At 44.5% G+C, this 27,241-nt stretch overlaps 1 protein-coding gene across 1 annotated transcript; it reads right to left on the bottom strand.

The window, feature by feature from the left end:
• Positions 1-3,658: 3,658 nt before the first annotated feature.
• Positions 3,659-27,225, bottom strand: LOC142312326 (uncharacterized). The gene is made up of 4 exons (XM_075351256.1): positions 27,107-27,225; positions 26,926-27,023; positions 26,638-26,728; positions 3,659-5,522 (listed from the first exon to the last, which is right to left on the bottom strand). Exons 1-4 carry the CDS (start codon positions 27,189-27,191, stop codon positions 4,093-4,095), a joined length of 1,704 nt encoding a protein of 567 aa, XP_075207371.1. The 5' UTR covers positions 27,192-27,225; the 3' UTR covers positions 3,659-4,092.
• Positions 27,226-27,241: the final 16 nt, after the last annotated feature.

A 27,241-nucleotide genomic window follows, 5' to 3' on the forward strand; every position in this document is an offset into this window, starting at 1 on the left:
TCTGTCATGTTTTAGTCTCCACCTTCCCATATAAAAAGTGGTTTAAAATCGTCAACTGCCCCCTACCCAGAGATCTTTAAAATAACAGGGAGTTAAGGTCCACTAAACACATTGGCCGTGGGCCTTTTTTAATTTTTTTCATCTACATATGCATTAGCGTGCCTGTGGCAGGCCTGAACATTGGCAGTAACCTCTCCACAATCTTTGGAGACACATTTTGTAGTCTCTGCCTTTATAAACCTCAGTACAGTACCATCAATTGCCCTATTCCCATAGGGAATTGTCCCCTCCCCATAGGGTTTAAAACACCAAGCAGTTACGGTCCATACAACACAGGCTGTGGCCCGGCCTTTAAATTGTAAAAATCAGGACATGACTGAGTGCCAAGTGCAGTCCTCCTCTTGCCCCCAGAAGACTGGCACTACAGGACCGCCAATAATATGTGGCTATACCGAGAACGCTGTTTTTACATTTTTCTAAAGGGAATTACAATTCCCAAAATGCTCTGTGTATACTGGCCTACCAAGTTTTGGAACAGCAACAATAATGCGTGGCTTTCTAACCAGAGCAGTGTTTAATACATTTTTCGAAAGGCAATTACAATTGCCGACATGCAGTATGTACAGACTGCACTAACAATACCTATTAATGTGCTGGCCTCAACCTGTGTAATTTGGAGCAGGCATCAAGACCTATTTGGATGTCTCACTGCCTGGCAACTGTTTTCCATGTACTTCAAGTACCTGCAAATCCCTGTTTCTGATTTCATGTGCCAATTTGTGGCACAACACCTACAGTGTATGTCCCTATTCTAAACGATCGTTAGTAGAAACTGTTTATGACGCACTACAAGTACCTGCAAACTTTCTGTAATTTCATGTGCCGATTTGTGGCACACCCTTCTCTACACTGAACATCCCTATTGCGTTTTCAAAGGAAGATACTAGAAAATGGGTCTCCTAATGTTGTGGAGAGGTTACTGCCAGTGTTAAGGCTTGCCACAGGTCCACTAATACATATCTTGATTTTTAAACAAAAAATAAAATACTGAAAATCACATTGTATACATGATACAAATTTATACACATTATATAAATTACAGACTGGTCATGTCTTTGTCAGTGGGCAAACTTACAAAATCAGCAAGGGATTAAATCATTATTTCCTTCACCGTATATCTGAGTCTGGGCGGCATTGGATGCCTTCTCTGCTCCTTTAGGCCTTGTGCGTGCTAGAAAAAGGATTTTTCTCAAGAAATTCCTTGAGAGTCTGAAAGATTAGCGCACTTGCATTAAAAAAATGCAGCAATAATGCATGCGTTTTTACCGTCTTTTTCCCGCAGGTTGGTCACTGCATTTTATTACCATTATCTATAGCACAAAACGCAGGTACCTGCAGAAAAGAAGTGACATGCTCATTCTTTTTCTCAAGAAATTCTGCAGAAAGAATTTTCTTCAGAAAAAAATGCAGTGTGTGCACAGCTATTTTTTTTTCCATAGGTTTTGCTGGGGAATGTCCTGCAGAAAGGTTCCAACCATTTTCTCAAGATATTTCTGCAGCAAAAACTAAAAAAAAAATGCGGGTAAAAACGCACAGGGCCTTACTTTGGATGCGGAGGAGGCATTTAACTGCGTCCACTAGGGCTATCTTGGGCAGGTCCTGAAACGATTTGGGTTTGCAGGCCCTGCCCTCTTCTCAGTCATGGCACCCTACACATCCTCTTTGACACAGATACTCTTTTGGTGTTCTCTCCCATTCCTTTCCTATACCGAACAGGACACAGCAAGGATGTCCTTTGTAGCCACTAATATTTACATTAATCATGGAGCCACTTGCGCTCCAGAAATATCAGGAATACGTATAGGTACAACAGATCATCATATTGGTTTACTTGCAGATGACGTCATCTTTTGTGTTACCTGTACGACTCACTCCTTAAGGAAGATTACTAGAATTATTGCTAAATTGGGTGATATTAGCTACTACAAAGCTAACGCATCACAGTCGTTGATCCTGAATATGGCTATTCCTACATTTCTTCAGGCTTCCATGCAGCAAAGGTTTCCCCTTTCAGTACTTGGGTATTTTCTTGACCTTCCCTATTAAAAACTTGGAAAGAAAAAATGTTTAGGCTCTGACCCAATCCATCTCGTTAAGATGATGTTAATTCCTTCTATTTCTGTTGGCTTTATCACTCTTACCCTGGCCCTTCCCAGGGGTTGGGGGAGGGGAATAGGATCAGGGCTTTTCAGGAGCAGGGCCAGGAAAGCGCCTCAGACATCCTCGCCGTCAGAACTAACTCTGAGAGCAGGGATAGCTAGTGTCCCTTAGTTTTAGGGTCAGTCTAGGAGCCTCTGTCACCTACTTTCTCCTCACTCACCGTGACAGCTACTACTTCTGTAATTATTAGATTGGTGAACTAGAATATAGGGGGAAGTGTAGGTACCTTTTAGGCTAAAAGAAATCCCAATAACCTTTAAATACCTTATCACATCTATTAACTTAGAGGAATGGATATCCAAAGGTATAACAAAACTGGGTGGCATGATGCAATCTAATGTAATAATCCAATTTTCTAGTTTAATGAACTCATTTAGTATCAGCAAAAGAGTATTTGAAGTACCTTCAAATTAGGCACTTTATAAAAGGGGTTAAGAGGGACATGGAGGCACCAAAATCCCCATATGAATATTATTTCCCTACTAATAAAGATAAAGCTAAGGGGGTCTCATGCGGCTAAAAATAATAGAATCCTACCTTCAAAATCAGTGAATGGACACTGGATGGCACCAGTAATAGCTTAAGTTGGTTGGGAGAGAGATGGGTTCCCCCACCTTGCCTCGACAAGTAGTTGTTACATGATAATAGTAAAGTGTATGCACTTATTGTTGTTGTTTGTGTTATTGTCGTATTTAATTTTCCCCTTTACAGATTATAGTTGTAATTATTAAACTCAACATCTTTGTGTAAGACACTTGTGACACATGGAAGCCTTTTTTCGGATGCCTTTTATTTGCTGACCTCCGAGTAGTACATTAAGGCTGGGGCCACACGGGGCACTAGTGCGATCCTCACATGACATACGTCTCACGCTGGCACTACAGCAGAGCCGAGTGTCATGCTAGTATCACTGCGACTGAGGTAGACTGTGCGAGCGGACCTCAGCTGCGGGGGGCAGGCCGGCGCTGCGGAGGGGTGGGAGGGATTTATCTCCCTCTCTCCTCCGTAGCCGGCTATTGCAATTCTTGCTCTGCACTCGCGGTACACCGGTATACCGCGAGTGCAGTGCGATTTTTCTCTCGCCCCATACACTTGAATGGGTGCGAGAGAAAGAGTCTCGTACTACAATCGCAGCATGCTGCGATTGTTTTCTTGGTCCGATTAGGGCTGAGAAAATAATCGCTCATGTGCGCTGACACACAGGCTAAAATTGGTCCGAGTGGAATGCGATGTTTTATCGTACTCCACTCACACTGTTTTTCTCGGCGTGTGGCTTAGGTCTCACTATAAAGGAAACTATTGTAATCCTTGTCCTCCACCCACCTGCCTGAAATATAGGTAAAGGCATATCTTGTCGTGTCAAGATTGGAAAATAAATCTTTTTATTAGTTTCAATAAACAACAACAATCTCATGTTTAAAAAAAAACAAGAAAAAACCCCGCAAATCATAAAAACCTAAATTTACCACTAACATGATGTACAATGTGTTCCGAAAAAATACATTCTCAGAATCACTAAGATATGCAGAAATGTTTCAGAGTTATTTCCACTTGAAGTGACACTGGTCAGAATTGAAAAGTTTGGCTGGGTCAAGAAGGTGAAAATAGGCCTTGGGGCAAAGGGCTTCAAAGACATCCTATTTTGTAATTTTTAGGGATCTTAGATATATTTAGAGGGAAAAACTTTACTTAAATTTAGAACATGAATATCACTTCAGCTCATATGTGTAACAAGTCTTAATTTGTGATAAAAATAATTTTACTTTCAAATAAAACATTGTCCACATTCTGGGTTGAAAATTACTTGTCACCTATGCAAGTTGTTTATTGTTTAACACAAGTTGTTTTGAAAGAAAACTATTTCTCACAATTTCAACATGGATGTGACTTCGTTCCTATGTGACTTTTTTGATGTTCAACTAAATGTGATTTACACACAAAACGTTTCTCACACTCTGAACATGAATACGGCGTCTCACCTGTGTGAAATCTCTGATGTAAATGAAGACTTCCTATCCGATAAAAATCTTTCCCACAGTCTGAACATGAAAATGGCTTCTCCCCTGTGTGAATTCTCTGATGTAAATGAAGACTTGATTTCCAATTAAAATCTTTCCCACACTCTGAACATGAAAATGGTTTCTCAGCTGCGTGAACTCTCTGATGTAAACGAAGACTTGATTTCCGATTAAAATCTTTCCCACACTCTGAACATGAAAATGGCTTCTCCCCTGTGTGAGTTCTCTGATGATTAACAAGAGTTGTTTTATCTGCAAAACAATTCCCACATTCTGAACATGAATATGGCTTCTCCCCTGTGTGAGTTCTGTGATGTTTAATAAGACTTGTTTGATCTGCAAAATATTTCCCGCATACTAAACATGAAAAGGGTTTCTCCCCTGTGTGAATTCTTTCGTGTTTAGCAAGATTTGATTGATTTGCAAAACATTTCCCACATTCTGAACATGAAAATGGCTTCTCCCCTGTGTGAGTTCTTAGATGTGTAACAAGATGTGATTTCTTTGAAAAAAATTTCCCACATTCTGAACATGAAAATGGTAACTCACCTGTGTGAATTTTCTCATGCACAATAAGATCAGCTTTGTGTTTAAAACACTTTCCACAGTCTAAACATGCAAATGGTGTTTCTCCTGCATGCATTCTCTGGTGTCTAACAAGTTTTGGTTTACCTGAAAAACATTTCCCACATTCTGAACATGAAAATGGCTTCTCCCCCGTGTGAGTTCTCTGATGTGTAAGAAGAGTTGATTTATCGGCAAAACATTTCCCACATTCTGAACATGAAAATGGCTTCTCCCCTGTGTGAGTTCTCTGATGTGTAGTAAGAATAGATTTCTGGTTAAAACATTTTCCACAGTCTAAACATGCAAATGGCTTCTCGCCTGTGTGAGTTCTCTGATGTATGACAAGTTTTGATTTCTTTGCAAAACATTTCCCACATTCTAGACATGGATATGGTTTCTCCCCTGTGTGATTTCTCTGATGTACAACAAGTTCTGATTGACAATTAAAATATTTCCCACAATCTGAACATGAAAATGTCTTCTGTCCTTTGATAGTTCTAACATCCTTTCTGTGACTTTCATTTTCCTTAATAGCCTTTGATGAATCAGGAGATAGGACCTGTTTAATAGGATCAGATGGTAGATCTTTGCTGTAGGGCACTAAGGATGCAGCTGGGATAATGCAATGTTCTTCATATGTTTCTTGTGGCACATCAAGATCATATGATTGAAAGTCTGAAGATGTCAGATGTCCCTCTGAGCTTCTAGTACAGTCACCTGCCAAGAATAACGCTTTCATTACTTTTTCAATAATATTAAATGGAAATACTTTTTTTCTAACTATATCAAATATCCATTAAATTGTAACTTATGTTGTAAAATGTGATTATTCACTAAGGTATTGGTGACAAAACAATTCACATTCTAATAGAAGACCAGAGAGCAAGGACCACTACATAATGATATCAGGCCACCAGGATCGGCTCTAGCAGTTTTCCAATTCAGTGTTGAATTCAACATCTTCCTAGGTTCATGTCTCTAAGTGTCGGTCACCACTATTTTGAAGTAAGACCCTCAGTGGAGAATCATAAATGAGCCTGTCAGTCAGTACTATTAGGGGCGGGGGAGACTCTATCCGGCACAATGCTTTACAGCCATGTGTATTTTACTGCAGAACGGAGGAGCAGTACAATTATCTATGAAGAAGCTCTGACATTGTAGAAAGTGTAAAACTTGAATGGCAAATTGTCAAAAAAAAAGGATTTAGGGTAAGTTCACACAGTGCGTTTTTTGCTGAGTTTTTGCGTGTTTTTCAGGTGCGTTTGTGCTCAGAAAACTGCATGACTTTGCTTCCCCAGCAAAGTCTATGAGTTTTCATTTTTGCTGTCTGCACACAGCGGGTATTTTTAGCTGCGTTGTTTTTGGTGCCAACAAAAACGCAGCATGTCAATTATTTTTGCGTTTTTCACTGCGTTTTCCACCCATTGAGTTCAATGAGATGTTCAAAAACGGAATGAAAAATGCAAATTGCAAATATAGCTGCATTTAAGTGCGTTTCTATGACTAAAAATGCAGCTATAAACGCAAGGGGTGAGTAGTAAAGTGACATGTACAGGAAGAGGATTCCTTCTGTCAGTAAACACAGAAGTGTGAATCCTCCCAGTACCGCCACCGCTGCCTCCACCTCCCGGCCAGTGCCATGTCCGCTCCCGTGCAGCGCAATGTCCGGGCGGGAGGTGGAAGCGGCTGCTAAACCAAAAGTGAACAGTAGAAAAATCTCATATTCACCTGTTTGCAGACTCCCGGTGCCATGTCCGCTCCCAGCTCCTATTCCCGGTACCGGTACCGGCACCACCGCTCTGGCTGTGTGCCAGCTCCCGGGGAAGTCCGATGGCTGCAGAACCTGGCGGTGAGGACCTGGCGGTGATCACCTGATGTGGTCACCTGACGCATCAGCTGATCGTAAGTCTGCGGTGACGCTGGATTATAGCGCCCGGCCGGCTATCAGCTGATGCCGTCAGGAGACTGCTTTAGCTGATTACCGTCAGCTCCTGCAGCGGGCGGACGGGAGTCAGCACGGACGTGTGTAGTTGTTTTGTTTTTTGTGTAGTTGTTTTGTTTTGTTTGTTTGTTTTTTTGCACTGATGCATCAGCCTAGACTGTACAGCGAGCGAGCGCCGAGTGACTGATTCCCCGGCGCTTGCAGTCAGTTCATGACAGCTGTAGACAGGCCGGGCTAATCTCCGGAGTTCAGGTGAGAGCACTGGAGATCAGCCCGGCCTGTCTGCAGCTGTCATGAACTGAACCGCAAGTGCCGGGGAATCACTCGGAGCTCGCCGTACAGTCTCAGCTGCACTCCGGAGCTCAGGTGAGAGCTCCTGAGTGTAATGCATTTAGCTGAATCCAGGCCTGGCATTACTGGAGTTTCCTCTGGTAGCCAGAGAAACTCTTTCAGCTCAACATGCCTCTGACAGTACAGCCTCCATTTCCCCTGATGAATCACTTTTGAGGAAACGCGTCGGGAAGGAGGACGTTGAGTCACTGGTGTTACCTAAGGGGTATTGTGTGGTGCTTTGTGAGTCGCCCCCCCCCGTACCTTGTAAGGTAACACTTGTATCATTGGTAGGCAGTGGGGTGGGCGGTGAGCATAGATCCCACTGCTACCATTGATTGCACTATTTGCACTTTTGAGCACTATTATCACTTAAACCGTTTTTTTCCCTCCCCGATTACATATCAGTGTTTTTTGTGACCTGAGATTAATCATTTTTGCAGGTAGCCACTTTCTAAAGAGTAATAATCATGGGGCAAGAGTGCAGTTATGGGAGGACAACGGTTTTGCACAATGTCACTTTGATTTTAATTTTATTTGGATGCACATGATTGGACTGGGAGGATTGTGAAGGAATTTAAAATAACTCCTGTGAGTCCATCTTATGTACATCCAATTTGTACGTTGTGCTAAATTATTTTGTGGTATCACTTGTCTGGGTGTTTTCTAACGTTTTAATTGATAAACAATAAAGGTTAATTTTTAAATTACCAGTGTTTTACATACATGTTTAATATTGTCGTGACACCATGAATTTCGAGCTTAGGGCCAGCTGATAATACACAGCTAGCCCTAACCCCATTATTACCCAGCGTGCCACCCGGCATCAGGGCAGCTGGAAGAGTTGGATACAGCGCCAGAAGATGGCGCTTCTATGAAAGTGCCATTTTCTGGGGTGGCTGGGGACTGCAATTCACAGCGGGAGTGCCCAGAAAGCTTGGGCACCCTGCATTGCGGATTCCAATCCCCAGCTGCCTAGTTGTACCTGGCTGGACTCAAAAATTGGGCGAAACCCACGTCATTTTTTTTTTTTTTTTAATTATTTCATGAAATTCATGAAATAATTAAAAAAAAAAAAAGGGCTTCCCTATATTTTTGGTTCCCAGCCGGGTACAAATAGGCATCTGCGGGTTGGGAGCAGCCCGAACCTGCCTGCCGTACCCGGCTAGCATAGAAAAATATGGCGAAGCCCATGTCATTTTTTTGGGGGGCAAAGAAATCCTGCATACAGTCCTGGATGGAGGATGCTGAGCCATGTAGTTCGGCAGCTGCTGTCTGCTCTCCTGCATATACTATTGGATGGAGGATGCTGAGCCTTGTAGTTCTGCAGCTTCTGTCTGCTCTCCTGCATCCACTAGTGGATGGAGTATGCTGAGCCTTGTAGTTCTGCTCCCCCTGCCTCTCTGTCCAGCATACAGTCCTGGATGGAGCATGCTGAGCCTTGTAGTTCTGCAGCTGTCTGCTCTGCTGCATACACTAGTGGAGAATGAAGAACATATTGAAGAAGGAAATGATATCAGATTTTTTTTCTTTTTTTCAACAATCTTTAATGGCATTGTTCACTGATAAAAAAACGCATAAAAACGCATTGAGCAAAAACGTAGCAAAACGCAGCAAAAAACGTGGTAAAAACGGATGCGTTTTTGCCGCGGGTGCGGTTTTGTGCGTTTTTTTGCCGCAAAAAACACACAAAAATGCAGCGTCAAAAAAATGCAGTGTGTGAACTTAGCCTAAGGGAGAATGTGATAAATTAATATAAGCATTACTCTCCTGTTAACTCCATTGCCATGTCAGGGCTATCAATTTATCGCTCTTCTCCAGTCTTAAGGGGGCTTTACAAGGTAGCGATATCGCTAGCAATTTCTAGCGATATCGAGCGTGTAAGTACCCGCCCCCGACGCGCATTGAATTGTTTGTGATCGCTGCCGTAGCGAACATTATCGCTACAGCAGCGTTACACGTACTTACCTGGTCGGCGGCGTCGCTGTGACTGCCGAACAATCCCTCCTTCAAGGGGGAGGGACGTTCGGCATCACAGCGACGTCACCGCAACGTCACTAAGCGGCCAGCCAATCAAAGCGGAGGGGCGGAGATGAGCAGGACGTAACATCCCGCCCACCTCCTTCCTTCCGCATTGGGGCCGGCGGCAGGTAAGGAGACGTTCCTCGCTCCTGCGGTGTCACACACAGCGATGTGTGCTGCCGCATGAGCGATGAACAACATGGATAAACAACCCTTACCGATTTTTGAGTTGGGGACGACCTCTCCATGGTGAACGATTTTCACCATTTTTGAGGTCGCTTAAGGTCGCTGGTCAGTGTCACACGCTGCGATATCGTTAATGACGCCAGATGTGCGTCACTAACAACGTGACCCCGACAATAAAACATTAACGATATCGTAGCGTGTAAAGCCCCCTTTAGTCTATATTTGGCTGCTGTGATGAAGAGCTTGAAATCACACATGACTGTTGCATCACATATACTGTGAGGACAGTGATGGGCTGCAGCGCTCACATGGTGTATATGCCACATTATGGCTGCAGTCAAGTACAGAAGGATCGGAGATAAGCACCGAAGCAGTAAGGACTGTGACTGACGAGTAATGCTTCTCTTAATGAAATACTTCTCCCGGCCACGGCAAGAGGTGAACCTAAATTCTGCCCCCAACTGCTCTTAAGCATGTAACTATATTAGAATAGTAATTCTAATATAAAGTAAAAAAATGGAGGAATAGTAAAACATTATTGATCAGTGTAAAAGACCTCAGGCCCATTTCTAAAAAAAGTCAGAAGTAAATCCACTAAGTACATCCATAATAAGCAAGTTCTGCCAACTGAATGTTCATAGAAGGTGACATAATAGGTGACATATCGGTCTCCTGATCAAGGCTGAGGGACATAATGTAGTGGGAACTATTGTAATATTTAGGCATTTCTTAAATATATCTATAAATTGTCACTTTCCAATAATCTTTAGACAACGTTCCTTTGTAGCGAGAGCATGAGATTTCTGAAGATACTGTGAGGTAGCGTTGTCGGCTGCGCAGCAGAAGACACGGGATCCAGGCACCAAGGGTCACAGCACACGGTTTAATATCCAAAAACAAAAGTCCACAACAGTACACATGGGCCTCTCCGGCATAGAACTCAGGGAGTTGTGTTCACTCCCTCACACCCGGCACACCTGCCCTTGTTCCTCTTTCCATTTAACCCTTCCTTCAGCCTGTAGGGAAACAGCATTAACCCTGGAGTGGATTTACTTTCTATCATGGAGTGAGCACAACCGGGGCGAGACATACCGGCCGTCATAGATAACCCCGGTCACAGTCTCACATACCCCCCCCTCAGTTCAAGCTTGCGGGGTTGAACTCCCGCCATCAAACACGGGCCGCGGGACAAGGCATCGGCGTTGCCCTGCAACCTACCGGCCCGGTGTTCAACCGTAAACCGGAAGTTCTGTAGAGAAAGGAACCACCGGGTAACCCGGGCATTCCGTTCCTTGGCGGACCTCATCCAGACCAGTGGAGAGTGATCAGTCACCAAGCGAAACTGCCGTCCCAGCAGGTAATAGCGTAGGGACTCCAAGGCCCATTTAATCGCCAGGCACTCCTTCTCCACTACGCTATAATTCCGCTCGGGAGGGGTGAGCTTCCTACTTAAGAAGGTGACGGGGTGTTCCTCCCCCTGAACCACCTGAGACAGCACTGCCCCCAGGCCGACCTCAGAGGCGTCAGTCTGTACTATGAACTCCTTCCGGAAATCAGGGTGTACAAGAACGGGCTGTCCGCATAGGACCCCCTTCAGGGCCCGGAAGGAGTCCTCGGCCTGCGGAGTCCAGCGCACCGTGACGGACATCTTGCCTTTGAGAAGGTCCATCAAGGGGGCTGATAGTCCCGCAAAATCTTTTACAAACCTCCTGTAGTACCCCACGATACCCAGGAAGGCCCTAACCTGCCTCGTGGTCAGGGGTCTAGGCCACTTCTGGATCGCCTCAACCTTGTTAATTTGAGGCTTAATCACTCCTTGGCCTATCACATAGCCCAAGTAGCGGGCTTCCGTGAGTCCCAACGCACATTTCTTGGGATTGGCTGTCAATCCGGCTGTTCGAAGCGCGTCCACCACCGCTTGTACCTGTTCCAAGTGGGTCTGCCACTCGGAGCTGTAAATAATGATGTCATCAAGGTAAGCTGATGCATACGCCTGGTGGGGTTCCAGCACCAAGTCCATCAACCTCTGGAATGTGGCCGGAGCGCCATGTAACCCAAAAGGCAAGACAACATAGTGGAAGAGACCCTCCGGCGTAACAAAAGCGGTTTTCTCCTTGGCGGACTCCGTCAGTGGCACCTGCCAGTACCCCTTGGTCAGGTCGAGCGTGGTGAAATATCGCGCCTGTCCCAGCCTATCAGCTCATCCACCCGGGGCATGGGGTAGAGATCGAACTTGGATATTTCGTTCAATCTCCTAAAGTCATTGCAGAACCTTAAGGAGCCATCGGGTTTTGGTATTAGGACAATGGGACTAGCCCACTCACTCCGGGATTTCTCGATGACCCCCAGGCGTAGCATTGTCTTCACTTCCTCTGATATGGCTTGTCTTCGAGCCTCTGGCACGCGGTATGACTTCAGGCGTACCTTCAGGTGGGGCTCGGTGACAATATCATGTCGTATCAGACTGGTCCTACCAGGCAGCTCGGAGAAGACATCGGGGTTCTGCTGAACCAACCGTCTGGCCTCTCGCCTCTGTGTTTTGGTGAGGGCTTCTCCAATCCTTACTTCCGGTTCGTCCTCTCCGGAGGTCGCTGGAGCCGGATGTGAACGACCTGAAGAGGAGGGAGATGGGGAAAAAACAACCATCAGGCTTTCCCGTTCCTGCCAAGGTTTTAATAGGTTGACATGGTATATTTGTTCAGGTTTCCGCCTACCGGGCTGCAATACTTTATAGTTGACCACCCCGACTCTTTCCTTTATCTCGTAGGGTCCTTGCCACTGAGCCAGGAATTTACTCTCCGCCGTGGGGATTAATACCAACACCCGATTCCCGGGTTTAAAGGTCCGCACGGTGGCTTGTCTATTGTAGCGGCCGCTTTGCGCGGCCTGAGCCTCCTGTAAATGCTCCTTCACAATTGGCATGACCGCGCTTATGCGGTTCTGCATTCCTAAAATGTGTTCAATCACACTTTTATGGGGGGTGGGCTCTTGCTCCCATGTTTCCTTTGCCAGGTCCAACAATCCCCGGGGATGTCGCCCGTATAACAATTCAAAAGGCGAAAACCCCGTGGATGCCTGGGGCACCTCTCGGATGGCAAACATCAAATAGGGAAGAAGCATATCCCAGTCTTTCCCGTCTTTGGAGATCACCCTTTTGAGCATGGTTTTCAGGGTTTTATTGAATCGTTCTACTAACCCATCCGTCTGATATGATACACAGACGTGCGCAACTGCTTGATCTGGAGTAGACGGCATAGCTCTTTGGTCACTTTAGACATGAAGGGGGTCCCCTGATCCGTAAGGATCTCCTTGGGCAACCCCACCCGGCAGAACACAGCAAACAACTCCCGAGCTATAAGCTTCGCCGCAGTATGTCTGAGAGGTATCGCCTCTGGATACCGGGTGGCATAGTCAACGATCACTAGGATGTGTTGGTGCCCTCGAGCAGACTTTACGAGGGGCCCCACCAGATCCATCCCTATCCGTTCAAAAGGGACTTCTATAATGGGTAACGGTACCAAACGGACTGCGAAAGTGGGTCAGGGGTGCGGTAAGCTGACACTCCGGGCAAGTTTCGCAGAACCGTTTTACCTCCCCAAAGACCCCGGGCCAATAGAACCTTTGCAATATTCGCTCCTGCGTTTTCTTGACCCCTAGGTGGCCACTCATCAGGTGTTTATGAGCCAAGTCGAGGACCCGCCGGCGATACGGCTGGGGCACCACCAACTGCTCTACCCCCACGCCCCGTATTTCATCTACCCGGTAGAGTAAATCCTGCTTAAGAGCGAAATGGGGGTACCTTACCGGGGCACCGGGCAGCTGTGCCACCCCGTCAACTACTGTCACCCGACTCCGGGCATGTATTAATGTAGGGTCCTGGAGTTGGGCTGTCCCAAACGTATCCGGGGACGCCTCCAACTCCGGGATGGGTTCGACCGTCTCAGCCTCTCCTGCCAATACCTCTAGGGGCGACCTATCGGGTTCACATTCAGTCCCTATCATGGGGACCCCTACGGCAGGCGTCCCGGATTCAGGATTGTAGGGCTCAGGTCCCGGACTGACCAATATCTGAGGGGACTTAGGAGGTCCCTTCCATAAAGTCCAAAAATAGGGCAGATCCCTTCCTAGGATCACGTCATAGGGAAGAGTGTTAATAAGTCCCACCTCATGTTGCACCTGACCGCAAGGTGCTGTGATGGTGACAATCCCCGTGGGATAGTCTCGGCGGTCCCCATGTATGCAAACCACCCCCACGGTACGTCCTGTAGCCTTTACTTTAGCCCTCAAGGTGGATCGCACAAGGGTCACTAAGCTTCCGGAATCCAACAATCCTGTAACCGGACATCCATTCACCTGTATTTGGCACAAGTGGGGCTCAGTCTCTGGGGAGACCAGGTCAGCGGTACACACCACCTGAGCATACATTGAACCCCGCCGGGTAACCCCACAATCCATGGGCTCCGTGGTGAGTGGACACTGGGCTTCCATATGTCCCACCCGCTGGCACCGCCAACATCTAATAGGGAAGGAAACCCCCTTGACAAGTTGTCGTTTAGGGTACAGAACCTTCCGGACCTCAGAAACGGCGGGCGCAGCCTCAGACGGGACGGTAGCGGACTCCTGCACCGTTGTCAGCGGTGGGTCCTTGGCCCTAGGCTTGGAGGGGCCGGACCGACGGGCGGTACGCAAAGTCTCAGTGTCCCGTATCAAGTCCTGCGTAGCCACATGCCGCTCTACTAGAGACACTAATTGGTCCAGGGTACTTGGGTCACCCTGTCCTACCCACCGTTGAATGATGACGGGCAAAGTGCGCACAAAACGATCAACTACTACCCTTTCCACCATTTGCGCCGGGCTCAGAGTGTCAGGCTGCAACCACTTTTTTACAAGATGCAACAAGTCATAGGCCTGGGAGCGTACGGGTTTGGCTTCCTCATAGAACCACTGATTAACCCGCTGAGCCCGTACATAGGTATTCACCCCCAACCGAGCCAGTATTTCGGCTTTCAGGGTCGCATAGTCAATGGCGTCCTCGGTACAGAGGTCCAGGTACGCTTTTTGGGGTTCCCCCGTCAGATAGGGCGACAATACCTCAGCCCACTGGGGGGTCGGCAGCTTTTCCCGCTCGGCCACCCGCTCAAACACCGCCAGGAACGCTTCCACATCATCCCCCGGGGTCATCTTTTGCAACGCTTGTCTCACCGCTTTCCGGACGCTGCCGTCGTTACCCGGTCCCGGGGTTGTTGCTGCCGGTCCGGCACGGATCGACTTGGCCAGGAGAACCATCTGTTCTTGGTGCCTTTGTTCCTGCAATTGCAAGGATTTTTGCTGACGATCCACCGCCTGGAGCAGGTGTGCATTAGTCTGTTGCTGTTGTGCATTGGCCTGAGCCAGCTGCCTTAGTATGTCCTCCATGGCGTTGCCGGGTTTGGGCTGTAGTATAGCCGCTTGAATCCAGGACATGTGCTACCGGGTCACCAGAAATGGAAGCTATACCTCACCGGGCTGGCATGCCCGCCGATTCTCCACCATATGTGAGGTAGCGTTGTCGGCTGCGCAGCAGAAGACACGGGATCCAGGCACCAAGGGTCACAGCACACGGTTTAATATCCAAAAACAAAAGTCCACAACAGTACACATGGGCCTCTCTGGCATAGAACTCAGGGAGTTGTGTTCACTCCCTCACACCAGGCACACCTGCCCTTGTTCCTCTTTCCATTTAACCCTTCCTTCAGCCTGTAGGGAAACAGCATTAACCCTGGAGTGGATTTACTTTCTATCATGGAGTGAGCACAACCGGGGCGAGACATACCGGCCGTCATAGATAACCCCGGTCACAGTCTCACAATACGTAAAACACAGTGGATTTGCACAGATAACACTAAGAAATCAAAAGCAGGGATTTGTGTACAATTTACTACAAACTGCACATATTCCATCTTCACTCCCCACCTAAAAAGCGCAGGTAAAAACTACAGTAAATATAGAATAACTATAGAAAGTTTACATTCCCCTGTAAAAAAAACAAAAAAAAAAACGAACAAATTCAGAGCTTTTTGAACAGTTTTGTTTTTTAATTGAATAAATTATGGGCCAATCATTTTGAGGGGAAAGTAAAACTAAAATAATGTGGTTGCAAAAGTGTAAACACCCTCTTATAATTGGGGATGTGGTTGTGTTCAGAATTAAACAATCACATTTGCTCTTGTCATAAGTAGTAGTCAGTACACATCCGCCATCATTTATAAGAGATATGATTACCCCCATATAGTTTTGCTGTTCCTGGAGGAATTTTCTGACACTTTCTTTGCTGCATTTTACAGTAAAAGCCACAGTGCATAAACAGCTGACAACACAGCAAAGGGATCTCATTGTGGAAAGCTATCAGTCAGGAGAATAATATAAAACCATTTCCAAGTCAGTAGATAAACCATGGAGCATAAACCATGGATCACTATGAAGACGGTCATCAAAAAGTTGCTTAAATTTGTTACATCAGTGACATTACCTAGAACTGGACGTCCTTCAAAAATTGATGTGCAGAAAAGAAAAACATTGGTCTTACTACCAAGAGGCCTGCATACATTTCTGGCCAGTACTTGATGTGTTCTGCATGTGACAACAATCTTCCGTATTCTTCATATGTTTGGTAGGGTGAAAGCTTTTTTTTTTTTTTTACAAAGAAAAACATTTAAATTGGGATATGTTTCGCCAAAACCTACATCAAGTCTGTGAGAAGCATGTTTAAATACATGTTATGGTCTGATGAGACCAAGGTTGAACTTTTGAGCCATAATTCCAAAGGTTATTTGGAATGCGCATCACTAAAGGAACATCATACCCACAGTCAAGCATAGTGGAGGCAGCATTGTTTTTGGGGCAGTTTTTTTGGGCAACTGGAACTGGGGCATTATTCAAGGTGGAAAGAATAATGATGAGTTCCAAATATCAGTCAGCTTTACAACAAAACTTTCAGGCCTCTACTAAAATGCTTTAGAGGATTTTCACCTTTCTGCACAACAGTCATATCTGACCAACAAATCAACAAACAAATGGCTTCAAAAGGAGAATATGAGAGTTCTGTAATTGCCCAACCAGAGCCCAGATCTAAATTCAATACAAAATCTGTGGATGAGATGAAGAGGGCGCTATACCCAGGAGATGGCTCACAATCTGACAGATGTGGCGCTACTGCGAGGAAGAATGGGCAAAGATCACCAATTCTAGATGTGCAGTGTGATAGACTCCGGCCTAAAAAGAATGAATGATGTCATACATTCAAAAGGTTATTTCAACAAAGTATTAGTTTAAGGGTGTGCGAATTTATGCAACTACATTATTTTAGCTCTTTATTTTTCCATTCAAAAGATTTCACTTTGTTTCTCCATGCATTTGTACATATTATGGGCAACATTACAGGTGGAAAAAGTTCTGAAAATATTCATCTTGGTAGAATAGAATTTCTTAAATGATAAAAACCTGGCATTTTTTCTTTAGGGGTGTGCACACTTTTTAGATCCACTTTATATACATCTATTTTAATGAAACAGGTGTTTAATTTTGCGATAGTTTGTACTTTTCCATGTTAATTCCATATCAGGGTTTGGATTCACAAAACGCATCATTTTATGCAGGGCCGTAGTTGGCATTCATGCTGCCCTGGGCACTTTAATTTGTAACGCCCTCTACTGGTAAGTCATAATAAGGGTGCACACAACATTTTTTTCAGACATATCTGCTCCTTTACCCACCAGAAAAATCGATAAACTCTGAAAACACTGGATCTATGCCCAGCAGTGTAAAAATGACTTACTGGTCATATAGTCAGTCTTTTGAGCTTCTTTTAACTGTTTAAGGTTGTTGAATGAAGTGAACACAGGAGCGCTTGGCAAAGTGAGCAATCCTGTATAAGGGTACGTTCACACTGGCGTTTGACTCACAAGTGCAACAAGAAAAAATCTCGCATTACACGTGGCCCCATGAAAGATAATGCTGCAGCTCACATCTGCAAGTTTTTCTCAGTCCTAATCGAATTGAGGGAAAAAAAAATCACAGCATGCTGCAATGGTCTGCGAGTTTTGTATCACTCGCACCCATACAAGTGTATGGGTGCGAATGAAACATCGGACTGCACCCGGATGTCATCCCACTGCAGTGCGCTATACGTACAGGATGACAATAAAAAAGATGGAAAGATCACTCTCTCCCTCTCCTCCACAGCTGTGATCCGATAGTAAGATCATATCACAGTTGCATGACATACAGCTCATGCTCGCAACTGAGCCTGTGCCGAGGGTCATTAACAAGTCGCATCCAATGCTCTCGCATAGGATGAGTGCTTACCTGCTCCGGAGACCTCTCCTCCTCAATGGTTATCCATAGAAACGCTGGCAGCATGATGAGGTAAATTCCTTGCGCTGTCCTTGATGTCATCAGTGAGCACGCCGGGCCAGGTAGCTGATTGTATCTGCTCTTCCGGGGTCAGTGGAGCTCCAGAGGTTGATTTGTATTAGCATCTTAAAGATGCTAAATACAAATTAATTCTTGGACCACCATCTCTCCCACCCCCCGCCCCAGCAGACTCCAGTTTTCGTACGGAGTCTGGGGAGGGACGTGTTTTTAAATAAAAAAAACATATATATTACACTGTGTGCAGAATTATTAGGCAAATGAGTATTTTGATCACATGATACTTTTTATACATGTTGTCCTACTCCAAGCTGTACAGTCATATGAAAAGTTTGGGCACCCCTATTAATGTTAACCTTTTTTCTTTATAACAATTTGGGTTTTTGCAACAGCTATTTCAGTTTCATATATCTAATAACTGATGGACTGAGTAATATTTCTGGATTGAAATGAGGTTTATTGTACTAACAGAAAATGTGCAATCCGCATTTAAACAAAATTTGACTGGTGCAAAAGTATGGGCACCTCAACATAAAAGTGACATTAATATTTTGTAGATCCTCCTTTTGCAAAAATAACAGCCTCTAGTCACTTCCTGTAGCTTTTAATGAGTTCCTGGATCCTGGATGAAGATATATTTGACCATTCCTGTTTATAAAACAATTCCAGTTCAGTTAAGTTTCATGGTCGCCGAGCATGGACAGCACGCTTCAAATCATCCCACAGATGTTCAATGATATTCAGGTCTGGGGACTGGGATGGCCATTCCAGAACATTGTAATTGTTCCTCTGCATGAATGCCTGAGTAGATTTGGAGCGGTGTTTTGGATCATTGTCTTGCTGAAATATCCATCCCCTGCGTAACTTCAACTTCATCACTGATTCTTGCACATTATTGTCAAGAATCTGCTGATACTGAGTTGAATCCATGCGACCCTCAACTTTAACAAGATTCCCGGTGCCGGCATTGGCCACACAGCCCCAAAGCATGATGGAACCGCCACCAAATTTTACTGTGGGTAGCAAGTGCTTTTCTTGGAATGCAGTGTTTTTTTGCCTCCATGCATAACGCCTTTTTGTATGACCAAACAACTCAATCTTTGTTTTATCAGTCCACAGGACCTTCTTCCAAAATGTAACTGGCTTGTCCAAATGTGCTTTTGCATACCTCAGATGACTCTGTTTGTGGCGTGCTTGCAGAAACGGCTTCTTTCGCATCACTATCCCATACAGCTTCTCCTTGTGCAAGGTGCGATGTATTGTTGACCGATGCACATTGACACCATCTGCAGCAAGATGATGCTGCAGGTCTTTGGAGGTGGTCTGTGGATTGTCCTTGACTGTTCTCACCATCCTTCTTCTCTGCCTTTTTGATATTTTTCTTGGCCTGCCACTTCTGGGCTTAACAAGAACTGTACCTGTGTTCTTCCATTTCCTTACTATGTTCCTCACAGTGGAAACTGACAGTTTAAATCTCTGAGACAACTTTTTGTATCCTTCCCCTGAACAATCATGTTGAATAATCTTTGTTTTCAGATCATTTGAGAGTTGTTTTGAGGAGCCCATGATGCCACTCTTCATAGGAGATTCAAATAGGAGAACAACTTGCAAGTGGCCACCTTAAATACCTTTTCTCATGATTGGATACACCTGCCTATGAAGTTCAAAGCTCAATGAGGTTACAAAACCAATTTAGTGCTTTAGTAAGTCAGTAAAAAGTAGTTAGGAGTGTTCAAATCAAGAAATTGATAAGGGTGCCCATACTTTTGCACCGGTCAAATTTTGTTTAAATGCGGATTGCACATTTTCTGTAAGTACAATAAACCTCATTTCAATCCAGAAATATTACTCAGTCCATCAGTTATTAGATATATGAAAATGAAATAGCTGTTGCAAAAACCCAAATTGTTATAAAGAAAAAAGGTTAACATTAATAGGGGTGCCCAAACTTTTTCATATGACTGTATATGGCTTGAGGGCCATCTACCAATTAAGTAAATCAGGTGATGTGCAAGTCTGTAATGAGCAGGGGTGTGGTGTAATGACATCAACACCCTATATAAGGTGTGCTTAATTATTAGGCAACTTCCTTTCCTTTGGCAAAATGGGTCAGAAGAGAAATTTGAGGGGCTCTGAAAAGTCCAAAATTGTGACATGTCTTGCAGAGGGATGCAGCAGTCTTGAAATTGCGAAACTTTTGAAGCGTGATCACTGAACAATCAAGCATTTTATGGCAAGTAGCCAAAAGGGTTGCAAGAAGCATGAAAAAGGCGCAAAATAACTGTCCATGAATTGAGGAAAATCAAGCGTGAAGCTGCCAAGTTGCCATTTGCCACCAGTTTGGCCATATTTCAGAACTGCAACGTTACTGGAGCATCAAAAAGCACAAGGTGTGCCACACTCAGGGACATGTCTAAGGTAAGGAAGGCTGAAAATCAACCACCTTTTGAACAAGAAACATAAGATAAAATGTCAAGAATGGGCCAAGAAATATCTCAAAACTGATTTTTCAAAGGTTTTATGGACTGATGAAATGAGAGTGACTCTTGATGGGCCAGATGGATGGGCCAGAGGCTGGATCAGTAAAGGGCAGAGAGCTCCACTCTGACTCAGACACCAGCAACGTGGAGGTGGGGTACTGGTATGGGCTGGTATCATCAACGATGAACTTGTGGGACATTTTTGGGTTGAGGATGGAGTGAAGCTCTACTCCTAGACCTACTGCCAGTTTGTGGAAGACAACTTCTTCAAGCAGTGGTATAGGAAGAATCGGTATCGTTCAAGAAAAACATGATTTCATGCAGGACAATGCTCCATCACATGCATCCAACTACTCCACAGCGTGGCTGGCCAGTAAAGGTCTAAAAGATGAAAAAATAATGACATGGCCCTCTTTTTCACCTGATCTGAACCCCATAGAGAACCTGTGGTCCCTCATAAAATGGAAGATCTACAGGGAGGGAAAACAGTACACCTCTCGGAACAGTGTCTGGGAGGCTGTGGTGGCTGCTGCACGTAATGTTGATCATAAACAGATCAAGCAACTGACAATCTATGGATGGTAGGCTGTTGAGTGTCATCATAAAGACAGGTAGCTATATTGGTCACTAATTTTTTGGGGTTTGTTTTTGCATGTCAGAAATGTTTATTTCTAAATTTTGTGCAGTTATATTGGTTTACCTGGTGAAAATAAACAAGTGAGATGGGAATATATTTGGTTTACATTACGTTTCCTAATAATTCTGCACAGTAATAGTTACCTGAACAAACAGAGGTCCTCCTAAGATAGCCAAATCTAAAAAAAACAACAACACTCCAACTTCCAAAAATATTAAGCTTTGATATTTATGAGTCTTGTGGGTTGATTGAGAACATAGTTGTTGATCAATAATGAAAAAATCCTCTAAAATACAACTTGCCTAATAATTATATATATATATATGGTACATACATACATACATACATACATACACACACACACACACACACACACACACACATATACACTGTTCAAAAAATTAAAGGGAATCCTGCTTTGACCAGGGGGTTGGATTAGATGACCCAGGAGGTCCATTCTAATTCTACCATTCTATGATTCTATGAAATAACACATCCTAGATCTGAATGAATGAATGAATGAAAGAAATATTCTTATTGAGTACTTTGTTCTGTACAAAGTTGAATGTGCTGACAACAAAATCACACAAAAATCATCAATGGAAATTAAATGTTTTAACCAATGGAGGCCTGGATTTGAAGACACACACAAAATTAAAATGAAAACAAGTCAAAATTAAAACAAGACAAAATGAAAGTGGAAACAAGTCAAAATGAGGCGCAGTGTTGTGTGTGGCCTTCACGTTCCGGTATGACCTCCCTACAACACCTGGGCATGCTCCTGATGAGGTTGTAGATGATCTCCTGAAGGATCTCCTCCCAGACCTGGACTAAAGCATCCGCCAACTCCTGGACAGTCTGTGGTGCAACATGACGTTGGTTTATGGAGTGAAACATAATGTCCCAGACGTGCTCAAATCGGATTCAGGTCTGGGGAATGGGCGGGTCAGTCCATAACTTCAATGCCTTCATGTTGCAGGAACTGCTAACACACTACAGCAACATGATGTCTGGCATTGTCCTGCATTAGGAGGAACCCAGGGCCAACCGCACCAGCATATGGTCTCCCAAGGGGTCTGAGGATCTCATCTCGGTACCTAATGGCAGTCAGGCTACCTCTGGCGAGCACATGGAGGGCTGTGCGGCCCTCCAAAGAAATGCCATCCCACATTATTACTGACCCACTGCCAAACCGGTCATGCTGAAGGATGTTGCAGGTAGCAGATTGCTCTCCACAGCGTTTCCAGACTCTGTCACGTCTGTCACATGTGTTCAGTGTGAACCTGCTTTCATTTGTGAAGGGCACAGGGCACCAGTGGCAAATTTGCCAATCCTGGTGTTCTGTGGCAAATGCCAAGCGTCCTGCACGGTGTTCGGCAGTGAGCACAACTCCCATCTGTGGACGTCGGGCCCTCAAGCCATTCTCATGGAGTCGGTTTCTAACCATTTGTGCAGACACATGCACATCCTCCTTACACAAAGGCGGAGTTAGCGATCCTGCTGCTGAGTTGCTGCCTTCCTACGGCCTCCTCCACGTCTCCTGGTGTACTGGCCTGTCTCCTGGATGTGTCTCCATCCTCTGGACACTACGCTGACAGCCACAGCAAACCTTCTTGCCACAGCTCGCATTGATGTGCCATTCTGGATGAGCTGCACTACCTGTGCCACTTGTGTGGGTTGTAGAGTCCGTCTCATACTGCCACAAGTGTGAGAGCACAACCAACATTCAAAAGTGACCACAACATCAGCCAGAAAGCATTGGTACTGAGATGTGGTCTGAGGTCCCTACCTGCAGAAACACTCCTTTATTGAGTGTGTCTTGATAATTGCCAATAATCTCCATCTGATGTCTATTCCATTTACACAACAGCATGTGAAATTGATTGTCAATCAGTGTTGCTTCCTAAGTGGACAGTTTCATTTCACAGAAGGTTGATTAATTTGGAGTTATATTTGGCTGGTTAAGTGTTCCCTTTAATTTTTTGAGCAGTGTACATATACAGTGAGGTAAATTATTATTTGATCCCTTGCTGATTTTGTAAGTTTGCCCAATGTCAAAGACATGAGCAGTTTATAATTTTAAGGGTAGGTTCTTTTTAACAGTGAGAGATAGAATATCACAAATAAAATCCAGAAAACCACATTTTATAAATTATAAATTTGCATTTTGCAGTAACAAATAAATATTTGATCCCATTAAAAGTACTGGCTCCTACAGACGACTTAGATGCTCCTAATCAACTCGTTACCTGCATTCAAGCTGTCTTACATACAGCTGTCGTAAATTGTCACTGTATAAAAGACCCCTGTCCACAGATTCAATTAATCAGTCAGACTCTAACCTCTACATGGGCAAGACCAAAGAGCTTTCTAAGGCTATGTGTCCACGGTAGAATGTACCTGCGGATTTTTCTGCATGAAAATCCGCGACTTTCGCGGCAAATCTGCACCTTATTTTTGCCGCGGATTACCGCGAATTTGCCGCGGATTTTTTTTTTTCCCCATTCTATACCCAAAATCCGCACCAAAATCCGCAACAATGATTGACATGCTGCAGATTTTTCCGGATCAAAATCCGCGGCAAATCCGCCGCGGAAAAATCCGCAGCATGGACACAGCATTTCCAAAATGCCATTGAAATGGCTTGGAAGTGCCGCTGCTGCAGATTTTCGGAAAATTCGCGGTAATCCGCGGCAAAATCCGCGCAAAATCCGCAGCGTGGACACATAGCCTAAGGATGTCAGGGACAAAATCATGCACAAGGCTGGAATAGGCCACAAAACCATAAGTAAGACGCTGGGTGAGAAGGAGACAACTGTTGGTGCAATAGTAAGAAAATAAAAGAAATACAAAATGACTGCCAATCGACATCGATCAGGGGTATGTTACAAAATCTCACTTCATGGGGTATCCAGGATCATGAGGAAGGTGAGAGATCAGCCTAAAACTACACAGGGAGAACTTGTTAATGATTTCAAGGCAGCTGGGACCACTGTCACCAAGAAAACCAATGGTAACACATTACACTGTAATGGCTTAAATTCCTGTAGTGCCCACAAAGTCGCACTGATCTAGAAGGCCCATGTGCATCTGCCACATCTGAAGTTTGCCAATGAACACCTGGATGATTCTGCAAGTGATTGGGAGAAGGTGCTGTGGTTAGATGAGACAAAAATTGAGCTCTTTGTTTGGAGGAAGAGAAATGCTGCCTATGACCCAAAGAACACCGTCCCCACTGTCAAGCATGGAGGTGGAAACATTATGTTTTGGGGGTGTTTCTCTGCTAAGGGCACAGGACTACTTCACTGCATCAATGGAACAATGGATGGAGCTACGGACCATAAAATTCTAAGTGACAACCTCCTTCCCTGCGCCAGGACATTAAAGATAGGTCATGTGTGGGTCTTCCAGCACGACAATGACCCAAAACATACAGCCAAGGCAACAAAGGAGTGGCTCAAAAAGAAGCACATTAAGGTCATGGAGTGGCCTAGCCAGTCTTCAAACCTTAATCCGAGATAAAACTTATGGAGGGAGCTGAAGCTTCGAGTTGCCAAACGACAGCCTCAAAATCTTAATGTTTTAAAGATGATCTGCAAATTGGAGTTGAGCAAAATTCCTCCTGACATGTGCGCAAACCTCATCATCAACTACAAAAAACATCTGACTGCTGTGCTGCTAACAAGAGTTTTGCCACCAAGTATTAAGTCTTGTTCGCCAGAGGAATCAAATACCTATTTCTCTCTGCAAAATGCAAATAGATTTAATTTATACAAGGTGATTTTCTGGATTTTATGTTTGATATTTTATCTCTCACTGTTAAAATTAACCTACCGTTAAAATTATAGACTGTTCATGTCTTTCTCAGTGGGCAAACTTACAAAATCAGCAAGGGATCGAGTACTTATTTCTCTCACTAACTAACACACACACACACACACACACACACACACACACACACACACACACACACACACACACACACACCAGTGGGGAAAAAAGTATTTAGTCAGCCACCAAATGGGCAAGTTCTCCCACTTAAAAAGATGAGATTTGGGTGTAATTGACATCATAGGTAGACCACAACTATGAGAGACAAAATGAGAAACCCAATCTAGAAAATCATCTTCTCTGATTTGGCAAGACTTTATTTGCAAATTAGGATCAATATTTTGTTATATATCCTTTGTTGGCAATGACAGAGGTCAAACATTTTCTGTAAGTCTTCACAAGGATGGCACACGTTGGTGGTATGTTGGCCCATTACTCCATGTAGATCTCCTCTAGAGCAGTGCTGTTTTGGGCCTATCGCTGAGCAACACGGACTTTCAACTCCCTCCAAAGGTTTTCTATGGGGTTGAGATCTGGAGACTGGCTAGGCCACTCCAGGACCTTCATATGCTTCTTATGAAGCCACTCTTTTGTTGCCCTGGCGGTGTGCTTGGGATCATTATCATGCTGAAAGACCCAACCACATTTCATCTTCAATGCATTTGCTGATGGAAGGAGGTTTCACTCAAAATCTCATGATACATGGCCTCATTCATTTTTTCATTTACTCGGATCAGTCGTCCTGGTCCCTTTGCAAAGAAACAGCCCCAAAGCATGATGTTGCCACCCCCATGCTTCACAGTAGGTATGGTGTTCTTTTGGTGCAACTCAGTATTCTGTCTCCTCCAAACATGATAAGTTGTGTTTCTACCAAACAGTTCTACTTCGGTTTCATCAGACCATATGACATTCTCCCAATACTCTTCTGGATAATCCAAATGTTCTCCAGCAAATGTCAGACGGGCCGGGACATGTACTGGCTTAAGCAGGGGAAACACATCTGGCACTGCAGGATCTGAGTCCCTGGCGGCGTAGTGTGTTACTGATGATAGCCTTTATTACAGTGGTCCCAGTTCTATTGCAGGTCATTCACTAGGTCCCCCGTGTAGTTCTGGGATTTTTGCTCATCGTTCTTGTGATCATTTTGACTCCACGGGGTGAGATCTTGCGTGGAGCGCCAGTTCGAGGGAGATTATCAGTGGTCTTGTAAGTCTTCCATTTTCTTATTATTGCTCAAACAGTTGATTTCATCACACCAAGCTGCTTGCCTATTGCAAATTAAGTCTTCCCAGCCTGGTGCAGGACTACAATTTTGTTTCTGGTGTCCTTTTGACAGCTCTTTAGTCTTCACCATAGTGGAGTTTGGAGTGTGACTGTTTGAGGTTGTGGACAGGCGTCTTTTATACTGATAAGTTCAAACAGGTGCCATTACTACAGCTAATGAGTGGAGAACAGAGGATCCTCTTAAAGAAGTTACAGGGCTGTGACAGCCAGAAATCTTGCATGTTTTTAGATGACTAAATACTTATTTTCCACCATAATTTGCAAGTAAAATCTTGCCAAATCAGACAAGGTGATTTTCTGGATTTGTTTTCTCATTTTGTCTCTCATAGTTGTGGTTTATCTATGATGTCAATTACAGGTCTCTCTCATCTTTTAAATGAGAGAACTTGCACAATTGGTGGCTGACTAAATATTTTTCTCCCCACTGTAATATATATATATATATATATATTTTTTAACTCTCGCCCCTCGCGACCTGCCACCCTAGGCACTGGATCTCCGATGCCTAGTGGTAAATATGGCCCTGATTTTATGTGATATGTATTCATTCCATTATTAACTGTACATTATCCGAGTCTAGGATGTGCAGGAAACCTCTTAAACCTTATTTTTAGGATAATAAGTTTTGTTCATTCTTTTTAGTCCCACATTGTAGCAGCTGCTGAATGAGAAGAATCTGTGACTTCTCTGCATTTAGTGGTCACTGCTCACCTGGGTAGTCATCTGTAGGAATTTCCACTTTAAACCACTCATCATCCCACACATATGTCTCTGTAGTATCAATATGGGTCAGATCTTCACCCTGAAACAAATATTGTAAAAGTCACAGACAGATGGAGAAGTCCCATCTATGATCAGCTCTAATCCTGCCATCTCCACCGCTCTCATTACACAAGTATAACACATATAATACTGGAGGATAAAACAAGACTGAGCACAAGACCTTCACAGCCGTCTACACATCATAGGGAGATTTCATGGCACCTTCTCTCCATCTACCTGATGATCCTGATGAACATCGGGATCTTCTTGTTTACAGTCCTGTGGGAGAAGAGGACGGGGACATCTCTCTGGTGTTGTCCTCTTACTGGATAGACCTGGAGGAGACACATACAGGGACTGAATTCATTCCTTACATACAGGTAAGTATAGGCCGTGTGTATTTAGTCCTGTCTATTACCTGGTGATGTGAGGGGCCGGGGATCCTCCATCATGACGTCCTTGTACAGATCTTTGTGTCCTTCTAAATACTCCCACTCCTCCATGGAGAAATAGACGGTGACGTCCTGACACCTTATAGAAACCTGACACACAC

This window comes from Anomaloglossus baeobatrachus, chromosome 5, assembly GCF_048569485.1.
Source record: "Anomaloglossus baeobatrachus isolate aAnoBae1 chromosome 5, aAnoBae1.hap1, whole genome shotgun sequence".
Classification (NCBI taxonomy): Eukaryota; Metazoa; Chordata; class Amphibia; order Anura; family Aromobatidae; genus Anomaloglossus; species Anomaloglossus baeobatrachus.